General features: G+C 39.9%; 1 protein-coding gene across 1 annotated transcript in view; it reads right to left on the bottom strand.

The window, feature by feature from the left end:
- LOC118337460 (synapsin-3-like) overlaps positions 1-22,116 on the bottom strand; it is a 99,126-nt gene extending 77,010 nt beyond the window's left edge. The window contains exons 1-2 of the mRNA XM_035674512.1: positions 21,652-22,116; positions 11,392-11,449 (exon numbers count right to left, since the gene is read on the bottom strand). Of these exons, the coding sequence (XP_035530405.1) occupies positions 11,392-11,449; positions 21,652-22,064 (471 nt within the window). The 5' untranslated portion in view covers positions 22,065-22,116. The remainder of the gene's footprint in view (positions 1-11,391; positions 11,450-21,651) is intronic.
- Positions 22,117-23,594: the final 1,478 nt, after the last annotated feature.

The raw sequence follows: 23,594 nt of genomic DNA, 5'->3' as shown, positions 1-23,594 counted from the left end.
TCAGGTTGACACAGCAGCAATAGGTCAAAGTAGTGCACAAACAGAAAACAAAGAATACCACGATAGAAAATTACTAATATTATTAATATTAGAAGATATAAAACTATAAATTAAAGTATATACACTATGCATTGTTCAAGTAGGACATGGAGTGCAAAATATAAACAGAAAATTAAACTTGACTAAAACTAAAAAAATAAAAAAATAAAACTAAACTAAAACTACTAAACTACTAAAGTGGAAATGAAATATAAATAGTGCCAAAGGAAGAAAATAAGACTATGAAAGCATTCCAATTTAACTTTTTAATATTGCCACACAGATTTTTTGGGAAAGACGTCCTTCCTCGGTGTGTATTTTGGCAATTTGACAATCAATATACATAGGTGGGATTAATAATAGGTTATCACAACTGGCACAACAAGTTTTGGTTCAGATCCCCAGTGGGTATTTCCTTGTCATAATTGTATACACTGCTATTCTATGATTAAGGGGATTATATTCACCAAAGTCTGGTGTTGACATCACGGTCACATGTAACACTAAAAATGTGATTTATCTGTTAAAATGCAGATGTCATTTATATTACGAATGGAAATTTAAACCAAGTTAAAAACCAAGATCTGTGAACAGTGTTTTATTCGTAATCATGATGTTAAATCAACAGTGGCTAAGAACTTAAATAGTCATAACCACAGCTTGAGTGAAGTACATTACATGGGCACAGAGGCAGTTAAGATGCCACAGAGAGGTGGCAATAGGGGCAGAATCCCTTTCCAAAGGGAGATGTGTTGGATAGACTTCCTGATACGCTCATTTCCAGTGAAATGAATGAAGATATTTAATTTGCTTGTTTCTTATGAAAAGTGTATATAATTTGGTTTGGTTGGTTGTAGCTTCCCCTGTTGGGATGCACTTGTGCGGGTTGTGAGATTCATTCAACTTTTCAGTCTCATATTTAAAATCTCATGCAACCCTTTAAATAAGACTTGAGAGCATTAACTTGAAACACATGGGGATATGCTAATAAATTGGCTGTAAGGGAGCTACAGTGTGCAGACCCTTCTTTCATATTTTCAGGCTTGTAACCTTTTAAAATCAAATCCAATCAGACATCATTCAGTGATGTTCCAGCAATAAAGCCAGAAAATAAATAACATTAGAAATATCTTTCCTACAAAGATGAAAAATAAAAGACTGGAAAAGTTCCTCCAACCACCAAAACAGTACAGACAATAGATTTGATAGAGGTTGACTTCATTTTACTGCATTTGCTCAGCAGAGAAACAGACAAGAGTCAGAGAGAGTTGGTGAGAGGAGGCAAATTGAGTTATCCCCAGTCTGTGGCCTCTAGGACAGTGAGAGTCTTGTGAAAGGCCGTAGCCCAGCTACCTAATGACTCAAACTCCCAGATACACTCAAAAGGAGGGGCGCAAGTTGACTTCTGGGAATGGACTTTCTAGATGGACAAGGACTAGAGAGGGACAATTCAATTTTACTGCTAATGATTGTCACAGCAGTCAAGCAATGTATTGATGTGAATGCTCCTGACCAAATGTAGTACTCCTCAAATGAACTGGTCTTCTGCTACATGAGTGATGGTGTTTTCACAAAAATGTTTTCACTTAAATATTGGAAATTCAGTGTGAGAAATAAGTGTTGTTTTTAATTCAACTAATGTTCATTCTAGCATCTTTTATGAATGTTATCATGTATTATAATACATTGTCAGAATACAGTTACTGTAACTCAAAATATATCCTTAAGAGCAACTTAAGCAGCTACGTGATGTAGCAGTGTACTTCTACAGGGTGTGTCAGTACACTGTGATGTCACTGTTGGGTGTGGTAACAGGTGCAACAGAAAACACTTCTGTCGCAGGTGCATCAAACATCATAGTTCTAATTTGTGCAATACTTTGACCAAAATACCTGAAAAACTCAACATTCCCATCAGCCTCAAATGTACTTTCTGTTTAGTGCTAACCAGTAATTGTTAGCATGCTTACACACTTAACTAACTCGTGAGCATGCAAAATTATACTAAACATTACATCAGCATGTTAATATGGTTATTGTTTGCATGCTGCTGTTAGCATTTAGCTCAAAACTGAGACCATTACCTGTAAACTGGGTCTGTAGTATCAGTAACATTTGACTCTTTCTGTGGTGGCTAATAAAGTTGACGATTTTAAGACATGTATTACGAAGGGGCTTATAATTGATTGTCTCATAAAGGACATCCAGTAGCTGTCTACACAGCAAAGTCATACAATTTTGGCTACAGATACAATACTAGTTAGCTGAAGGTGTAAGAAGTTGTTCTGACTGTGGCCTTCTGTCAGAAACCCTGCTTTATTCTGAACATGCTCCCCATGTTTCCTCAGAGGGGCAGTGGAAGTAGCGTATTGCTGGGGGCTGTATGACTCACAGAAAATGATTTCAGTTCATCTAACGCACTGTTGGATCGCTTCATGTTCTCCTGACAGGGTCCAACCTCAAGGCTGCATCATTGTAAACTCCAGGTACAGAAAGCCTTAGAGGGATACTAAACAGCAGCCAGTTGCCCTCAGACATTAAACCCTGCCATTTGCTAGTCTTCAGATCACTTTTAAGTATGAGGAGTGACACTGATGTAGTGGATTTAATGGGCCCCAAACAAGCAGCCTGCTGACTCTCTGTGGAAAAACAAAAATTCAATTTGACATGACGTGGTCGCCTACCAAACACAACACTACAAAGAGAACATGGCTGCATTTTGTTTGTCTGTGAGTACTCTAAACCTGAGTCAGCAATGGACCAGATTCAATCATTTGCTCCCTCTCAACACTGCATAAAAGGAGTGCTGTGTTTAATGAGATGTTACTCAAAGGAAAAACATAATCAAATGGACAGTGATGTGTTCAGTTGGACCAGACCATGCTGCCACTGTGAACACAGAAAAATACAAATCCCAATGTGTGTCCTGACTTGACTATTGTAATTGCAATCAGTGTGTATCATACTCAACAGGCTACATCTAAAGAGGCTATTTACCAATTTATAGCTTGACTATAGTTTTTTTATGCAATCAAAGTGATCTTTATTAAAGTGTTTAAAATGTTTAGTTTATTTGGGCTTAACAGAATAATTTATATTATACTATTCTAATACTTCTCATCGACTATCGAGGAACAAATTCCTTTTCAAGAGGATATATTGCATTTTGGACTGAAGTCCTGCACACATGTACAGCACATGGCTAATACCTCATGGCAGTCATTTCATTAAAGAAATAGGTTTGTGACGGGGGGGGGGGGGGGGCATGGATTCACTTTGGACTGGCTAGGTAAATAAATAAACAAAAGCTTGATCATACAGCATGTAACCCTTTGCAGTTGGTTTGCATTTGTATTTGTGTGAACAATGTGACTTTTACTTTTTCATGCTTCAAAGTTGATGTTCTAGCTGTAATCAATAACTTTATATTAGCAATGCGTCAAATGACAATGTGTGATGTGAGAGGTGTCAGTCATAGTTAGCAAACTACAGACATTTTTTTTTAGCTCATTGTTTTGGTTTTATAGAGTGTGACTCTTCTGTCTTGGTTCCGTTTCTCTTATGTCCTTAACCTCGGTTTCTAGCTAACAGTAACTGAAACAATGCTAATATTGCTCCGCGTCTGCTGAATGTGTATATAGGCAACTGTTTGTTAAGATGCTAGGATATCTACTTTCCAAGGTAATAGTATGTCAATATTGTGTTTGTGCTTGTTGTGCTGCCCCCAAGTGGCCAAAATATTTTTAATTAATTCAGATATAAAGAGTAAAAGGCAAACGCAGCACAGACTTGAAGAGGCAAGTACACTGGAAAGTGCAAGAGAATATTTTAAATTAAGCTTGTTTTTGTTTAATATTTTTGATTTGCGCAAAAAACAACACACAATACACACTGAAAGGCTGCTTGAATGTCAGACAGCTCATAATTAGCTGATGCTGTGGCTCGCACAACAAAAACCTGCAGTAAGCTGCTTCGCTTTGTAGGCTTCCGACAGGCAACATATAGATCAGCCTGCAAATACGCCAACATGGATGCGAATGGAAGCAAATCCTCCATCTGACCCCCTACTCAACCCTGCTACTGCCAATTTGCATAGTAAGTTACGTCAATTGCTCATACTGTGATCATCATTTGATACTTTAAGCCTGCTTTACCAAGCTTTACATGGGCTTTTATCTACATGAAAAGGAAGTATTATCAGCAATATTCTCTCAGAGATAAATTTTCCTTTCATCCAGATCTGTGGCCCATGCAAACTCTGTATGGGGGAGTGAGTTGGTTTTTAAAAGAATGTGCCAACGTAAGGAAACTGGGTTTTTTTGCCAAGAGAAAAAAAACAAAAAAACACCCACCTCTTTTATATATTGTGTTGCACTCTCAGAGGAAGAGCAGGGGGCGAGTAAATGCCGTAATCTTATTTAGGGGACAACGAGGCGCCACTCACACTCAATGTGCCTCAAGGACATGCACTTGGCTCCTTTAATTTTCTCAGCTCTTCTCTACTGATCCCCACCTCTGAAAGAAACATCTGTGTGCTCAGCAGCACATGCCTCACTAACACACCCAAAATGCACACTCAAACACAACTACACATCCTCCATCATTGCATCTCCTAAACAAATCCCATCCCAAACACAGGGGCCTACGTTGACTTTTGCTGCGACCAGATAAAACCAGAGAGTGGGCAACATTTTGGCAAGGGCTGGGCATTCCACACCATCTCTGATTGGCTGGTTTTGGGTAAGAGGAGTGCTAACAACCACTGTCATTGGGCAGTAATGGATGAAGTGGCTGGTGTAGGGCACAGGCCCAGAAGCCAGGACAGGAGGCTTTTCACAGCGCCATGGTTACCATCACGGTAACACATTCAGACACTTGTCTTGGAGCAGCTCTTGCCCTGGGAAAGGAAAACAGGAAGTGATACATGGGACAACTGCCTCCAGAGCTGATTCTTCTCATCTCAAGAATAGGTTTCAGCCAACTTGTTAGAAGGAACAGAATTATAGAAGACAGTATGTTTGCGATTAGGTTCAACCTTGTCTGAAGCTGAATTTCTCTCCTTACTGAGCTCGTACTTCTGTTGTTCCTGCAGTTTGAGTGTCTGCCAGCCATATTCACTCCCACTGCTCACTGCTAGCTAATTGGTTTATTTACAGTAATCCAAGCAAACTAGAAAAGTAAAACACACACACTCCTACCACAGGAGGACAGCTAATGGAAAAGCTTCCATTAATAAGTGCTGGATCACTGTATTGTGAAAAACAGGACCTCCACTGACATTATTTGTTTTATTTATATAAAAATAGCACACAATCTGCAGCTTGGAATAATGATATTTCATATCTGACAAAAGACTGTAGAGTAAGGCACTGGTTTAGCTGAGCTACAGCAATTTACAGGCAAGCCTCATTTATCCCTGCAGTGCTACATGCACTCTGTCCTGACTGCCAAGCCATGTGAACCTGCGGACAGTACAGTAAACACCACTTGACAGTAGCTCATCTGGAATCTTTGCGGGTACTTTTAGATTTGGACTAACCCGTGTCACTGAGGTTCAGGTGGTTAAGGTGCCCTTTTTTTTCGTCATGAGTCAAACTGTAAACAGGCCTGTGGCAAAAACAGCTTGGAAGGACCAGTCAAGCTGTTCTTCAACTACAATCTGCAACAGCAGCATGATAACTAGAAAGAGCTAAATGTTCTAAAGAAAATGTAAATGCACTGAAAATACTGTAAAGAGGTTTGAATGTATTCAAATGTTAATGCATGGAAGGGGAAATACTACATGGGAGTTGAAGATTGAGTTTAAGGTCAGTTTAAGTTAAAGCAAATAGTTTGAATTGCCAGTTGAAGTGTAAACATTGAAAGGAGCAAACATGTCAGAGTAATGGGTGACAGCATTAGACATTTCCGTTTGAAGTTGAAGCCCTGTAGGCAGGTGAGTGGTCAGTTTGAGCAGTAGTAACAGCTTGTGAGTAAATGTCAAACGCAGCTGAACCGTCAGCTGAAGGCAAGAAAGTGTAAGTTGAACTGTCAAACAAAAACAGCTGTAATTTCACTTTAAGCACTAAAGACAGTTAAAGTGTGCACACTGTAAAAAGGGGAGTACGTGTGTGCAAACACTGACAACAGTAGAAATGTCAAATAAGTAGTTTAAATACAAGCTAAAGAGTAAGAATCAGTTGAAATGACATGTGACATGAAGACATTGGAAGGTTTGAAGTCAGTTAAAGAGTAAGATATGATATCATTATAATCCATTAAAGCAGTGGAATTATTTGGTGATGAGTAAGCACTGAAAGCTTCATTCAAGATAATTCAAGATTAGAAGGAAATATGCCAGAATAGAAAATGTATACCATGGTGATTGTATACATATACAAATCAATTGTAGAGTGTAGTGTATTACATTATTATTAGAATTACTTTATATTTTTATTTGTATTTATATCATTTTATTAAATTACATAATTATATTACAATGAGCCAATGATGATAAAATAAGAAAATAGATGTTCTTACTGCGGATCTAAGCCATAATTAACCTTACTAAATCCAAATCCCTATTATACTCCTTTTAACACTGACCTGTTCCAGTGATAGTTGTTCTTTTTTTATTTTTGGTCCCGAGTGACCAAACTGGAACTCCTGTTGATAAAATCGTTCTAGCCCAGATGGAGCCTCTTATTGTGTGGTTTCCTTTAATCTGAAAATAGATGTTTCTATGTGACACATAGTGCTTCTTTTAGTGGTTCACCTCTTTAGTTAACTAAGACCTGGGTGAAATACAACTTTGAATGAAAATTCATGCATAGAAGTAGCTGTTTAATTTCTCCTGGATTGTAACGCATGCTTACTGGAGAATAAAAAAATGTCTGGCAAGTAGACATGTTAGAGTTATATGAGGTATTACTTTTCAGTTTTGTGTACAAATGTGAGGAGAGAACAGGCTGTAGTGATTTGATTTGTAGTCGCAGGGCAGACCTTTTTGTTGACCACCTCTGAATTTTCAGAAACTCTTGATAAGCTCGGTTGAAACGCATACTGATGCAATTGAGAGGTCTGAAGTACAGTGGACCATTCATGTGCACCACAGAGAAGTATTTGCCGCTAATCACTACCACCTTGTACAACAGTGAAATAATCCATTGAGGCACTAAATGTTGAAATCCAAGACAGATGCTAAATGCCACAGGGCAACAGAAGGCATGAGGGCAGCTGGGTCAGTCAGATGTCGGCAGCTAGTACCAAACCAAATCACCCGTCTTGAGCAAGTTCGACCCAGATGCCCTATGTCATGTGCAAATACCAGCCAAAAAAGGGTACGGATAACATACAGCCAACTGCCTGTGAGCTGCCATGACTGCAGCAGAAAGGAGCGTGGACAGCGCTGAGGTCATGTGCCTGCGGAACAGATGTTGCCCTGCCCGACCCAAACCACACATGGTCCAGCAACCCAGAAGAACCTCCCCTTGTTCTTTCACAAACAACAGACCCCTTCAAATTTAACTGCCTAATGTGTCCAATTGTGTAAATTGCAGTGTTTATGACTTTGCGGGGCTTGTGGGTAGCAAACTGGCAGTTCGTCTGGCAGCCTTTTGTTGGGAGATTGGAGCAGGTGAACATTCATTCAGGCATTTTTCAAAATGGACTGTCACAATTCTCCAAGTGCCAAGTAGGGTGACGACTTTCAGTGCACAAGATGTCAGCTCAAGAGGCCCTCGGCTTGGCACTGCCACCACTCTACACACATCACAGATACTGCAAATACATACAAAAGGCATTACAGGCGATACCTAATCCCCTAAACTCCAAAGATCTCTGGAATGTGTCACTATTCTGAATGAACAAACCAAATCTCTGGGTCCATGTGTAAAGTGGGGAACATATGTGTCCAGATATAAAATCAGTGGTTAAGTCTGTGTTCCTAAATATTTTCAGCCACCTACTGTGAAATAAAACCCCCTGAGGAAATCTATAAAAAAAATAACACACAAGTGAATCAGAAACTGGGGTAAACCTTTAAAGTGAGACTGTGAAACCTTTGAAAGGAGAAACACAATTTCCCTCTCATAAATGAGAAGTTATACTTTTATAAGAATACTTAAACAATAAAGTGCATCATAAAACCTCAAAGCAGTCTCAAAGTAATCGACAGTATTGTGTACTGGACACAATAAATATGCAACAGGAAGCTCAAAAGCACTGGAGGTTTTTCAAATTCAAGTTCCACAAAAGGCAGAGTCAATCCCTATGAGCCCCCATATTAAAATGCTTTACAACAGAAATAAACATGTTTACAGGCTAATATAAAACACGTTTTGGTCTCTTTAGCTAATATCCCCGTTTATGTCAACTGTATGGGGGGAGAATTTTTATATTACTCACCCAGTTAAATTATATTAAGGCATAAAGTTATGCATATTTAGGGCTATGGTCACTTTGAGTGACAGGTGCGGTCACTGGCGGCCTTTAATTCTACTGTCTATGGTGCTAAAGTTATCATGGCTTAACTTTGATGACAAGCATGGTAAAGATAACTTAATTTAATATTAGCATTAACTGTTATTGTGGGCATGCTAACAGTAGCATTTAGCTCAAAGCACCTAAAGCTGCTAGCATGACTGTAGACTTTGACTGTTTGAACTTTTACTGGGACATTATAGTAAAAAAAAAAAAAAAAGAGCTGCATACCAGAGAGAAAACTGTATGACAGTATTTTCATTTTTACATTTTTTTATTATTATTGTTTTTCTGGGTCTCATGATTTAAGTGAGTCACAGGCTCATGATATATGAGCACTGGCCTGATGTAACTGCACATCAACTCCTCCTTTAAACCACAAGGGATTAACTGAGAGTGAGAGGGAAAGAAGTTAATATACAACTCCCATCTGTAGTCATGTTAGAGAGACCTTTTTGTATTTGTTTCAGAAGTGACATGTCAGCGATACACTCTTTACTGGCTGTGTTTTTTATTTTGAATAATAAATTAAAAAATGATGCTGTTATACTAATCTGACTGTGAGGATCACTTGGCATGTTTTTGGCACTCAAAAGCTTTAAGAACTACAACTGAACATATTTCATCACTTTGCAAAAAAAGCAATGCCTCCAAGCCTGGTTTTATTAGTCACTTAGGAGCACAAAGAAACCACCACCGGCGCTCCTGTGAGCATCTGTTTAGCGGATAAAAGGCGTTACCCGGTAGACACAGGACGTCAGGCGTCTGCCAAATGTAACTACAAAGTGGGTCATGTAAATGAGAGGGAATGATCCGCAACAATGGGCTCGCAGATCTGCTGTGGGGAAGGTACAGGTGGCGGGGCAGCCTTGCTGACAGATATTACATCGAAGAATCAGAGCCGCTCTCTTTCTCTTTCATACATACTGGCATCAGGCCTCCCCACCGCAGCATCACATGCTGTTGTAAGCCTGTGCTGGAGTCTAAAGATGGTACCTTATATGGCAGCAAGTAAGCCAGAGAAAGAGTTATGTTAGTATGGGGCTCGCAAGCGCTGGTTCAGAGGGCTTTAACAGCATAAACATGATAGATAGCAGCTATAAAATGCTGTGTAAGGTCAATGTTCATCTAAATAAGATCAAAATTATCATTTTAAAATATATAATATAAAAAAAAATGCTTTTAGAGCTGTTTTGAACTCAAATTAGAAAGGTATTTACTACAGGTAAATGTAAAATGTATATGATTTAGGTAGCAGCTTTGAACAACTAAGAATGCTTTAACCTTAATGTTGGTGCCATGTTTTAGTGTTGATGCAGGCCACTGAAAAAAAATGTATTCAGTGTCAAAATGTTTGCTGTGTAGAGATGTTAAAAGCCAACGAGGAAATGGGATTGACGAGAGAGGGAGAAAGCGCAGCAGGTCTCTTTCTGCTTTTATTGTCATCCCCTAAAAGGGTTCATCTCAGCGTGTCGCTAACTTTTCACACAGAGATTGGGTTTCCATCGTCCTAAGGCTCTCAGCGAGGAGCACTAACAGCCTATGAAGAGTCTGGCTGCTGAAGGCAATTAGCAACTGACTTGTTATCGTCAACACAGGGGGCTTCTGGTAAAGAGTGGAGGGTCCAACAAGATCTAACTAGGTCATTTGGAGCTATAGCTGAGCTTTTTTGGGAGGGGGGGGGGGNNNGGGGGCTTGTATGGTCCCCCTCACTATGAACTTAACGGGCCTAATTAACGCAGCCACATTTTTATTGGGGTTCAATATCTGCGACACCACAATATATTTTTTAAAATCCATATAAGTTTACATTTCATAGAAAAATCTTGACACATATTCCAACCCCGCCTGTCCTAGAAAGGGGATGTGACCACAACAGTAGAGAGTGGAGCAAACAGGCTATAAAATCACCAGTCCAGCTTTTTGTGGTCGCTTTTTCCTTCTCTCATAAAAGCCCACCACTCCATTTCAAAGACAGTTCCAGTCTCAACAATGGCTTGCAGATGTATAACTGAATTATTTGAGGTAAATTAGATGTTATCTACACACTGTAAATACTGTACGTCTAGACTTTAACACATATTTCTCTGCTTACTGTAAAATAACATCGGCACAACCGTGTTGAATTTAAATCAAGATGGTTCAATGGAATAACTTTTGGGCAAATGTGCTTCTTGGCTTTCTTGCCGAGAGTTACATGAGAAGATTGATGCATGTCTGTAAACTTTGGAGCCAGAGCCTAGCTTAGCATTAAGACTAGAAACAGGGGGAAACGGCTAACAAGAAATTTTTAATATATAGCAAGAAGTACTTCCCGTAAAACTACAAATTATTGTTTTCCCATCTTTTCGTACAGATTAAAAAAACAAAAGCTATGCTAGCTGTTTCCACCTGTTTCCAGCCTTTGAGATAAACGTATCACCTCCTGGCTATTAGCTCCATACTTAATATACAGACATGAGAGTCTGGCAAGAAACTCTTGGCAAGAAAGTTAGTAAGCATATTTCCCAAAATGTTTTTTTGGGAAATATTTTGAAATAGTTTTGAATTGAAGTAGATTATATATAAAAGATCAAGGTGGCCATAATTAAAATTGTGTGTGCTAGTTTCATGCGGAGACGCATCCCAGACAGTGAATATTGCAAAAGGATTGGCATTCGAAATCTCTTATTGGGATAAGAGTGATAATGCACTCTAGGGTGTCGAATTATCGAAAAATAATTAACTTTAGCCAAATTCAGCATCAAGTACCCTTCGCATTACCTACAAACTGAAGGTCATCCTCAAAATTATTTAATTAAATGCTGACTGAATAATAAGTATACAATTTTGCAGTTTTGAAAGAATCAATAAAGTACCTAACTACACAGAATTTATGTTAAATCCACAATACCTGTTCCACCCGGATCTCATATTCTCCGTTCAGCTTCTTCCCTCGAAAATACTTCGCCCTGCAAAGAAACGGAAGACAAACTGTCAAGGAACTGACAAAAAGTATGCTTCTTATATACAGTTCTAGCCTTTTATTTAATGAATAATCTGCATATATGTCTACAATTGTGGAGATTAATTTTGTATAAATTACTATATTGCAAGGTTTGATTTGTTTATCTTTAGGACATATGTGTACTTCAACATGTGGGTTCCTCCCCTGCAACAACAGTACCGACTCCTAACAGTCAAAACAACCTTAAAATATCCTTTGTTTATTTGATTGAAGGAGAGCTGAAATTTCAAGAGACCTTCCAAAATACCTTGTGAGCGGGCAAAATAATGACTCATATTTTCCATCATTACAGAATCTGACCTTGTGGGGCTTCAAGTAAACAGAATCTCTTGGCAACAAGTGAAATACAGTGCTTTTAATAAAGAGAACTCACTGATGATCCCTGTGTGTGTGATTGTTCTTTGTTTTACTTGTGATGTTCTGGTGTGTGTGTGTGTGTGGTCAAGGTGAAACTAAACCCTGGTGGCTACATTTCTGTTACTGTTATATACATAAAAAACCTCTTTCTCTATCTCTCTCTATCTCTATCTTTTATTGTTTCTAAATGTAGCACTTGATGAAGCTGATGAATGTATGAATGTACTTTTTGGGTTGTATCCACATAGTTGATTGCACTTGTGCAATGTAATATAATGTCATCAAAGATACACATCAGCTAGCACTGCTATAAAGTTAAAGAGACATCTGATGATCACATGAAAAATACTGGAATCATCCAGCACTGATGTACTTGTTTTGCAGTCTGAACCTGCACTGGAACTGGAAGAGTTATCTCCCAAACCATCAGACCTGCAGTATTTAGATTGACCGAGAGATACATGTGGATTCACTGTGCTATTTAAATCTGGAGTTTGTATACAGAAAAACCACAGTGGAAAGTTGACATTGTAGTTTACATTTGGTTTATTTAATTGCACATTCTCGTTCTTCTCTGATGTTCAGACAGTTGAATAGATTCTCTAGCGATTTTGTTTTGTACTTTCATAAAGTGAGGGGGGCCCCTGTTTGCAACACAGGAGACTGTTTTTACAGTCGGAGTAGTGCCCTCCGGAATGACTATGACCTTTATTTGTAACATCTATGTTTTTCCTCTTAAAAAAAATCTGATTCTGAATATCCATCCAAATTCTGGCAACACCACCGGACTTTTCAGCCCATTATGACACATCCAGCCAAGAATTGCTGACTTTGTAGGACCGTAGCCAAAATGAATTGCTTAACAGCAGGGGTTCGGCAACGGCTTTTGCCCCACAGACAGTTTTGTGCTGACATAGTTACCCTACCTACTCCAAAAGAAACCCTCAAGCTTTCTTAAACTCTCAAAGTTTTGCTTTTTACTCATGTTAGCTAGTAGCAACAGCAGTAAAATCACTGAACATGCAGATCTATTAGCCAAGTGGTTGATGAGGACTAATGAATTTAACAGATTAATTTATAGCTGAAAATGGGTATCCTGTTGTTGTGGGAGTGATAAAGAAAGATGGAACAAACAGAGACCATGCCAAGAACATGGTCTTATTTATTATGAAATTAGTATTAATGGCAATGTTCTAAGTCCCGGTACCAGTCCACAGCCCGGGATTGGGAATCATTGCTTTACGGCACAAATCAGACAGACTGTGACGTCTGACAGTGCAAACTGTTTTAACGTTAACGTTGTAACGTTAACGTGAGTCTTACCACAACAGGGTGAAAAAACTGTAGAACTAACATACATACCTGCTCTTATTCGACTTCGACAATGTAATAAACACTTAAAAATGGAGAGCCCTTACCGCTTGTGGTTCTCGGATTCTCGCACATTTTCAGCCATTTTATTATTTATAGCCATGTTGTGTCCCAGTGATCTGTGGGTCTCACAGTGTTGAACTCTCACCCCTTGCAGGCGTGGGACAGTTAACAATCTGTCAAGGGCTTCAGGCTGGAGCTGTGTGTAGCTGAGGATCTAGGCTATACGCTGGAGGCCTTCAGTTACTGGGACAGGCTGTTTGGGATTTAGAGTGCCTCTTGACCTACTCACACCAAAACACATTTTCCTTTTGCAGCGTTTTATCTCAAAGCCTCTCACCAAACAAAGCCTCAAAACCTCTTCCACTTGCCTTCATGTCCTCCTCTTTGCTTTTCATCTGCCTACATCTGTCCTTTCAGGTCCGTTCATTAACGTTCATTACGGCCACTGGGGGGGATCTTGTTCTTAATGTCTCCCAGCTGTTGGACTTTAAAGTTTTGGGTCCCAAGCTGTCTCATTCTCTGTAATTTTGGAAGCCGTGAATCTTCAGCATGACTGACCTACATACTAAACAGGCGATGCCCCCTGTCACCCTGGACCACCACCACAGAGCATGAGGCAGGACCCACAGGCTCACCGCCTAAAAATGACTGGTATGCATTTCAAGGTATTGCAAAACATTTCGTCACTCCAAGTGATCGATTTAATTTACAAGCCGCTGGGCTCTTGGGTTTGAACAACTGCTTTATATGTGTTCAGACGTAAACTTTCAGCTCCGCAAAGAGGTCTGGGCTTTCCTTCTCCCAGTCGTGCACACACCCTCTATATAAACACCATGAAACTGAATTCCTTTTTTTTACCATGAGAATATGTTCTTTCTTTTGTGTACCACTTATAGGAAGCGTATGAGTCATGTATGTGGACAAAACCAATTGCCCCTCCAGGGTGTTTCTATTTGTATCTACTCCGCTAAACTTGATGTTGTACTAATACTGCTGTGTTTACAAAGGAGATTTTCTATGCTGGACACATATTTTTACATGAAGATTAAATTCCCCATGTGTTGGTTTAGCTCATGTTTTCTCCTATGAAGGACGCAAGGTTCCCTGTGATAGGGAACAGTTCAAGTTTCATCATAACCTTGACTCGTAGGTTAGTTATTGTCAAGGCCTTAAACCGTCAACACTGTCATTTATTTCGAGCCTCATTTGTGCCCACCTGACAAATCTCAGTCCATTATTTACCCTCTTTTAGCTCTGTTTGGTCTCCACCAACTCCAGAGGAAAATATCTGGCACATGTGGCACAAACATGTAGCTAGTCGTAAACTGTGTCTGCCCGAACAGGTAGCATAAGTCTGCAGTGGGTTTATCTGAGCTTTTTCACTGAAAACATCTGTGTGTTACAGTCGAAAACAAGACAGATAAAAGCAGCAAGACTGAATTAAAACAATATAGTTGTGGGCCAGAAACCAAAACAACGAGCTGAAAGTCACTACAAAACTCTGTAGAGCTGAGGGGGACTGTATGTAGAGTCAGGTGATAATTCTCTGTGGGTTAAGTGATCTGTTTTTCTTACAATTAGTCATGTGATTCGTTGTTCATATAGAAATATTAATCATATCCACTTCAACATGAGGTATCATGTCAACTGGTTGATTAGTGAGCTTGTAAAAGGAACCGCACACATCAAGTGCTCGATGTGAACAAATTGGAAAGACAGAACGCAAAAACTGGGAAAATGTATGTACTTTTCAAGGACTAGACAGCTTATTTGTATATTTGTGTTTGTGTAGCTCATTTTGAATCAATCTGATTTTCTGTAGGACATTACTTGGTCAATCACCAAACCTTTCAGCCCTTTATGAGGCCAAAAACAACATCTTTCAACAGTGTGAAGAGGCACCATTCCCCTCAGTTTCATCACAATCTGAACAGAGATCACACTTCAATCTGATAAAAAAGACATGGCTAAAGACAATGGGATTAAGTTGTCCTACTTTCCAACTGTACCGTTTAAGTACTTAAATAGTTCTGGTACTTCTAATATTCGCCTGCTGGTGTTTGCAGAATGTGAACTTTTGCCCTGTTTTGAGGTACAGCATGGATTTATAAATACCACAAAAAGATTTTCTGCTTCTTTTTGCCCTTGAGATGTTCGGCAGTATGTGGGCCCCTGCTTTTTCTTTAGACACAACATAAAATGAAAACCGTCTTCATATGGTTGAGGGCAAAAAGAGGATCTCGTAGTAATCACGTATATGAAGAAGTAAACACTTTGCCTGAACGGGGCTGAATTGAGCAATCAGACGCTCATATCATTCTGAACACAGTGCAAACAGACTGACAGCTTCTTGGCAAAACGTCTTACATGTCAGCCTGAGAGAGAGGCAGAGAGCGGGACAGGGAGACAGAGACAGAAAAGGAGGAATTGTCGGTGGTGGCGGTGATGCTCTCGGAGACTTTGCCTCGGTGCTGTGTACGGCTATTGTGCATCAGTCATTGCTGGAGGCCAAGCCTGTCAGGACAGAGCAGCGTTTCCCCAGAGACCTCAGCCTCTTTGCTGGAATGCCCAAGAGGAAATTCAACCCCAAGGCAGGCAGCGATGGATGGACGGACGCCCTTGCCTTCCACTGTGATACCTTCAGTCAGGACAATTCAGAAAGACTGCGCTATCGGACCAGTAAACTCTTCCAGCATCACAGCAAAAGTTCGAACAAACATCCATGACACTAAGAGATAAAGTTTTCTAAACACACTCTGGCTCCACGTATATTAACAGAATTTAACAGGAATATCTTACAACAAATTTTGTTTTCTAAAGCATATTGCTTTTTTGTAACTAAACTTAACTCTGCTCTTATGTGAATCCACATTTTATTCATACAATTAATCTTTTGCCCAGAAATAGTGCCCCTCTTTTGAAACATTTGAAACAGCTGATAATAATAATGGAACTGAAACAATTAGTTGGTTGGTCAACAGAAAATTCATCAGCACATTTTTGATAAACATTTTTTAAGCAAAAATGCTTCTAAAACTGGCCACAAGCGGTAAGGGCTCTCCATTTTTAATGTTTTGTTTGCTGCTTGTATTCATTTTCTATTATATTAAACTGAAAACTTTTGGGTTTGGGACAGAACAAGCAACTGGAATATGTCAACTTGGGCTTTGGGAAAATGCAATGGGCATTTTTTCTTTAATCAGGAAAATAATAATCTGAAGCTTAATTGAGGCAACTTGTACTGACGTACACAGAATTATCGCCCAAATCTTTGGCCCCTGCTCATGACTATGTAGAGTTTTAGCGCCTTTTAGCTCAGTGTTTTGGTTTAATGGTTCACACTCACTGCTCTCATTAGCTTCATTTCCAAACGCAGCAGGCATCTGTTTTGAATGAAAAACTCTTAACAACTGTGTGCAACCTAGTTAGCGATTAGCTGGTGAGCATAGTGGAGCATTTAGCAGCTAAAGAGCCAACTATTTCCTTATATAGTTGCTGGAGGCCAAAACAACCCAAAAGGAGAGTAAATAGTGCACAGTCTTACATACATTCATCAGGAATCCAGAAACACGATGTAAACAAATGCCAATGTGGCGCTGTGTCTGTTGGATGTGTAAATAAGCAATGAATTGACGACACAATTGCTGTAACAACTTAATAAAGGTGATAATTCTAAACATCAGTGCTTTGTTTACAGCTTGTTTTATTGCCCACAGCTGGCCCAAAAACTCAATCAATGCAGGTTAAAATAAATGATTTAAAGCACACCAGAAGAGGTTTGTTAGCACATTTACTGCCATAGGACTGGACTAATTTGGATTTTTTTTTGTTTTCTTTTATATTTTCTCTGATAATGTCTGAGGAGAAGTCTGCACATTTGCAACACACCAGCTATGTGGTTGCCTTGGATGCATAGAAACAATAGGTGGTGGTGGATGGTTACAGTTTATTGTGATTACTTATCTGGTGGACCATTTGCCAACGCACTAAAGTAAAGCTATGCTGTGGCTTTAACTGTCTATCACACATTATCCTCCAGATAAAACAGTTTTGTTGGCTGCTGTGGCCCCAGATGAACCGGTGACCACGGATGGGATAAGATCAATGTTGATTTATGGAAATGCATGAAAAACACAGCACATCTGTTTATAGAGTGAAGATTCGAGGGACACCACATGGTGGCTTTAAAAATGAAAACAAGATTACATCTGGAATCACTACGGGGCCGTGAAGTAAATTAGAAATCTGGCCGGTGTGGTTCAAACTTTTATCTTGACAGCACAGAGATTTCAAAAGCAGTATGCTTATTTCCTAATGTTCCATGAATCAACGTCAGGACTCAGTTGCCTAAAAGCAGGTTTCACATTGTCCTAAAAGCAAACACTGTGACTGAAAAAGCCAACACCATGACACAGACACGTTGCCAAAGCAGCAGCCAAATATTTGGTCTTTGTTTTATGAGTTGTACTTGTCTCCAGGGGTCGAGCTTCAACTGTTAAACGGCTGCTTCATGCTCTACCTGCACCTTTGAAGTGGCCCCTGAGTAACAGTCGAAGAAAGGTCTCAGTCCCTATTTGAAATGACCTTGAGGCAGACATTAAGAGTGCTGTTGCGATCTTATATTTAACATAGGCAGCATCACAGACACTCTCACATCATCTGCTGCACACTAAGAGGCTTCTTATATATTGCTGAAAAGAGACATGTAAGTGTTCTTCTGATTATTCCAAACAAACTCAAGAGTCATCACTCTCTTTGTGGCAGTGAAGACCATAAGGCAATATGAAATAACCTATGATGCCTTGGCCACTAGGTACCGGTTTCAAGAAAACTGTACTGAAGTGACTGAGAAACATCCCAGATTTTCTAACTTCACAAGTTCAATAAAACGTTCAATGGTGAATAGGGTTATCAATAATATAACTTCTTCTAATGTGTGCCTTGGTGGTGATGTATGTTTTAGAGAGTGTTTCGCTTATTTGACTAGGGTCTCAGCCTATCACAGTTAGCTGTTTCTCATTTCGGGCAGCTTACTAAGATGAGCAAAGTTTTAGGACAGACTGACACTTGGTGATTCAAGGAGACAAAATTGAGAAAACTGTACCGTATATTTGTTTGCATGAGCTTTTTACAGTTCCTGTTTGCAATGTACCCTCATGTACCAATTACTATTACTGGAATACTTTGATAATGAAGAAAACTGAAAAACATGATGTTTCTCAGGCAAGTTTTGCAGTTTCTATTATTTCTAAGATGTACAGATGTCAATCAGTGGTAATGATGTTCCCTGAAAATAAGTCACACTGAATCTAAAAAATGTGTATCATGTCTGTGTGTTTAGATTTAGTTATTTAGTGAAATGTTTGACGCAAATTGCTACAATTGGGTTTAAGTACCTTAACTGCCTCCACGAGCTGTATGTCAGACACACTGCTGCTGCTGAAACAGTTGATAGTGTTGGTGAGCGAGCCAATCTACATGAACTATCTTCCAATTTTTAGAAAACTGGCACACACCTGTCTCTTTCCCTTTATTCTATTCTGGTGTTAAGTACAGAAAAGCAAAGGGAAACCCTTAATTGGATATCGGTGTCAATGTCAATGCTAATTATTTCAAGCTACTGTTTGCTTAGTGTCAAGTGGAGTTCAACTCCAGAAAACCTGTAGGATGACGTCCCAGAAGTCACACAGCCCAGGTTGGTGAGGGGTAAATGAAACCAAAACGATGAGAAAGAAAAAAGACTGCCAAGTGCAGCTTTCTCTGGTTGGAGGTGGGACACCCTGCCCTGTCAACTTCATGATCAATACTTGTGTCTAACTGCAGCCTAACATGCATGTACATAAGAATCATTTCAGTGTGAAGTATTCCAGTCTGTGTGTCTAAGGCTTTGACTGAGAGGAGCTGCTGTTGATTACAGAACATCTGTAACAGCAGTAAGAAGAAGTGTTTGATATAAACCTCAGAAGCTATCACACATCACCCTCTGCTGGCCAAAGCCCATCACTTCGTCACAGAAACATCAAAGCGTGAGCAGCACTGAGGACGATTTCTCTGTAAAACTCAAGTTGAACTACAATGCCACTTGGTGGCCAGAAAAGGAATAGGCTGAGTTATAAATCAAACAAAATCAATTTAATATAATCTAAAAAAATGTTTTAATGACAAGATATATTTTTATTAAAAATATTAAATATTAAAAATATTAATATTTTTAAAATATTTTAAAAAAAGCTTTTTGAAGGATTCATAGTCAGTGGCCTTTTCCATTTGAGACAGAAACTGCTGGAGTGCCAGACACCCCTCATTTCCACAGACAATCGGAGGGGCCCATAAAATAAATGAATGTGAAACATAAACTGTATATTACATTATATTCAGAATAAACACTAAAATCTAAGCTAAAGCTAAACTAAAATCTACATGACAATTTGGTATTACAATATAATGTGATCCAATACATTACCACAAACTATGGCCTTGTAAATAAAGATTTCTATTCTAATAAACATATTGTAGTCACAGTCTCAACATAAACTGAACATTAAAAACTTCAGAGGTAGATTTATTGCAAGGCTGTTGCAGTGGATTGCATTATATTAAACAGGTGTTGCTCTTACCGTGTCAACCCTGTACAAAATCAGAGTCCTTCACAAAAATGACTTTCTTTTTTGTACTGAAAAAGCAACCAAGCGCTTTTCAAAGCCACCTTTATTCTCTTTTCATAGAAGTAACTGAGCTTGTTTAGGTGAATAAAACCCCTGCTGCTCTCTCAAGAGTGAGGATGGTCCCTCAGAGTCGGAGCGAGCCTCAGTGGGTGGATGATCCTCTGACGACTCATTTCAGAAACACCAAGATGTAAAAAAGGAACAGGCCCTTTTGGGATTTTAGCCAGCTGGATTAAAGACAAGAGGCCGTCCGCCTTTTCAGAATATTGAGAGCAATCTCGGTGCTTTTGACACGGCTGTCAGCGGAGCGCTTTAATTTAGTGATCATTTTTAGACCTCAGCCCGATATCCTTTGGTACAAAATGATCCCCCCGTAATTGTGTAGATAAATTCAAAGGGTTGGAAATAGCTAATAACAGCTTCACTGAGGTCGATTTACCAGCAAATTTCAGGCAGCAGAATAACAATTCATGAAATGGAAGAGTGGTTTTATTGATTCAGTAAGACAAACATGATAAACTGGCTGCTACAGGTCTTGACTGCAGCACCGGAAATCAATTCTTCCACAACGTGCAGCACACAACAGCCGATACCGGCCACTAACATGCATGTATGTGCTGGCACTGAAAGATGAACCCATCTAGAACTCATTAAAGTTCATTTATTTTTCTGTCATCTGAAGAGCAAAAGACCTTCCTCTTGTTACCATGACAATTTTTATTCCAGCACAGACAGCCATGGTATAAGGCTGCATAAGACAAGGACATACGCATTTATCGGAAGAATGAATGTTTTTGATTTAGCAGGAGCTAAAAATCAAAAGGTAAGCAGAGTACAATGTTTCTTCAACTTTTGAAGGCTTGTTAATGGCTTATTAGCGTATTGACACTGATAAGTTGCCCCCAAAGCAGCATGCTAAAGCTGCCAAAGGTGACTTTTAGAATAAACAATTTTTTTGCTGAAACTTTCACTCTTTCCTGACAGGATCTGGAAATCTGGAACTCCAGTGGTTCTCAGTTCTTTTCCTTAAAGGACCCCTTTTCTGTCATTTAGTAAACCGACAACCCCTGACTAAGTGGCATATACTGTATGTGGCTGTATAGAAGAAGGTGAATGCTCTTTGAATATAGATTTCATATCTGTTTAGATTTTTTTCTCTAAAAACAGCAGTTTCATTTTGTGTTCTTCACATAAATGAACAAAATGCTGAGATATAGGTCTTTTTTAAGTTTTTGTTCATCCCTTAAAATTAAGAAGCCGTCACAACCCCCTGTAAAGCTTTGGCGAACCCTAGTGGGGACCCCAACCATTGGTTTACAAAACAGTTAACTATCTTCAAGCCACCAACCCAGTTTTTACATACTTACCTTTTGAAAAAAAAATGTCAGTCTTTTATTTTCGAGATACTACTCTGCTTTATGTAGCAGAACTGTAGCGATGTTACCTCCAGTCAGTAGTACAGATAGAAAATGAGCTAAGATGCTCACTGGTTTTTCTGATCCATTGCGGATTTGTCAAGGGAGCTAAACTTTAAATGAAGTGGAACACTCGAAAACAAATAACTCACAGTTCAGTTCATTATCTGTCGAACCAGACACTGAGACAAATTAGAGTCACTGTAACGCACAGAAGTAAAACTTGATTTCTAGACATGAGCAGCAGAATTCAGAAAGTAAACAATAAAATGTGAAAATACACACTTTTTGTTCAACTACCTGGCCACACACGCTACCATGAAACTTCCACTCACCAGTCTGTGTGTTGATCGTCGATGACCAGCAGGATCTTGGGCTTGCGTATGACAGGTTTGGGTGGCTGACTGTTTCCTGTTGGGGCTCCTTCAGCAGCTGCTGATTTGGCGTGTGCAGCAGCAGCGACGTTCTGGGCCATCTGAGCACTCTTCACCACGCTGGAGAAGGAGCTGAGGAAGCTCCCCGGGCCCGAAGTCGAGCCTGAGGCTGAGCCCGAGGTTGGGCCCGAGGTTGGGCCCGAGGCCTGGGTCTGACTCGGGATGCTCGGGGGCTGCCGCCTCTCTGTGGCCGGGGAGGCAGGAGAGGAAGTGGATGAACCTGGAGGGGTCGGCCTCTGCAGATCCATCATGTAGCCGTTGGGGAGGTTGGCCACAAAGCTGCTGTCTGACAGGCGCCGGCGGAGGTAGTTCATGGTGATGGGCTGGTGGGTCAGTCAGGCCAGAGGAGGTGAGGGGGAAGAATGCCTGAAGGAGACAAAGGAAGAGAGAAAGGATCTATTCACAACCTGTTTTGCCAATCTGATTATTTGTTTCACATTAACATTGTGTTTTAATTAAAAAAAATCCATATTAATTGTACCTGGAAAGCTGTCACCTGTAGTGACAATCCCACCGGGAATTCTTAACCACCTCTGCAGTTCCACTCAGCCTACGGAGCGCTTTAGCATCTTTCGGCATCATGATTTTACGGCTGACAGCTTTACTGTTTTGGTTCAGTCTCAGTGTTATCTGCCTTGTTCGCAGCTACAGCAGGCAGCTATTCCAGCAAAAACACTAATAAACCCACTGTGTGCACCAAAAAACAACAAACAAGTTAGCGACTAGCTTGTGAAAGCTAAAGAGCCAGATTTCCCTCAGGAGTCGGGGCAGACCAGAGCAGAGCTAAATAGAGAGTGAATATTGGACTCATGTTCGTCAGGTGGTCAGAAACACAACTCTAAGCGAATGCTTGTGTTGCTCTTTTACAACATTCTTCCCAACAGCTTTACAAGGTGATATCAGTGGTCTGCTTACAGCTTGTTGCGCTGCCCCTTTAGTGGCCACACATTTCATACATGCAGGAAGCTCTCAAAATGCTATTTAACTGTTCTTAAGTGAGTAAAATAATATTAGCATATTATCACGAAAGGGAAAATTTCATTTCTACAGTAGGCTACATGTAGGTATTCCTCAGGATTAGATTTTGTGGCATGTATAAATTTAGTTCCCATGTAAATTGTTGAAGATGTTCACACTAATTAGCCAGAAAATCTGAGGTGAAGAGCGAGACCTGGAAAACATTCATTCAGTGTGTGAAGCACATGAAGGTGCCAAAAAAAAAAGCTGATATACTGTTAAATTGAAAGGGTGCATACGAATCTGCTAAACCTGATTTGCATAAGATTAAGTTACCCATGCAGGGTGGGACCTAAACCGCTGGCAAAGAATGCAGTGACACAGCAGTGATGATGCAAAGTTGGAGCAGTGATTCACAGCTCATTTCTTTGTAAAGCAGATAGAGCCCGCTGGGAGAAAGGAAACAGTTATATAACACATGGAACCCAGCGTGGCAGAGAAGACACATTCACAAAGATTAGCTATCAAACTGCAACGATGCAAGCATGCTCGCGCAGGGGGAAAAGAAACCCTTAAACCTGATTAAAATTAGGCCGCTCTCATAGTAAATGGAGCTTGGATGAGATGAAAGTGCATTTCTTATTGAGGCGTCACGTCTCAGGCGGATGTGCCCAGTGTTTGCGGCGCTGTTCTTGTAGTTAAAGGGGGAGGAGGGTCCAACAAGCCCGCAGCAGGAGGGAAAAGGATGTGGGGCAAATGTTTCATCTCGACAAGTTAATGTAGTCAGACGATCACCATCAGGAAGTCTTTGTGGAGAGTGAAAGTTGTAGCTTCTGCCTGAGAATCTGTAGGCAAGAAACTGAACTCAGATCTGTGAACCAGACCTC

The sequence above is a fragment of the Morone saxatilis genome, unplaced genomic scaffold (assembly GCF_004916995.1).
Source record: "Morone saxatilis isolate NCDOM2014 unplaced genomic scaffold, NCSU_SB_2.0 Contig10, whole genome shotgun sequence".
NCBI lineage: Eukaryota > Metazoa > Chordata > Actinopteri > Moronidae > Morone > Morone saxatilis.
This window is presented reverse-complemented; position numbering and strand designations above follow the sequence as displayed.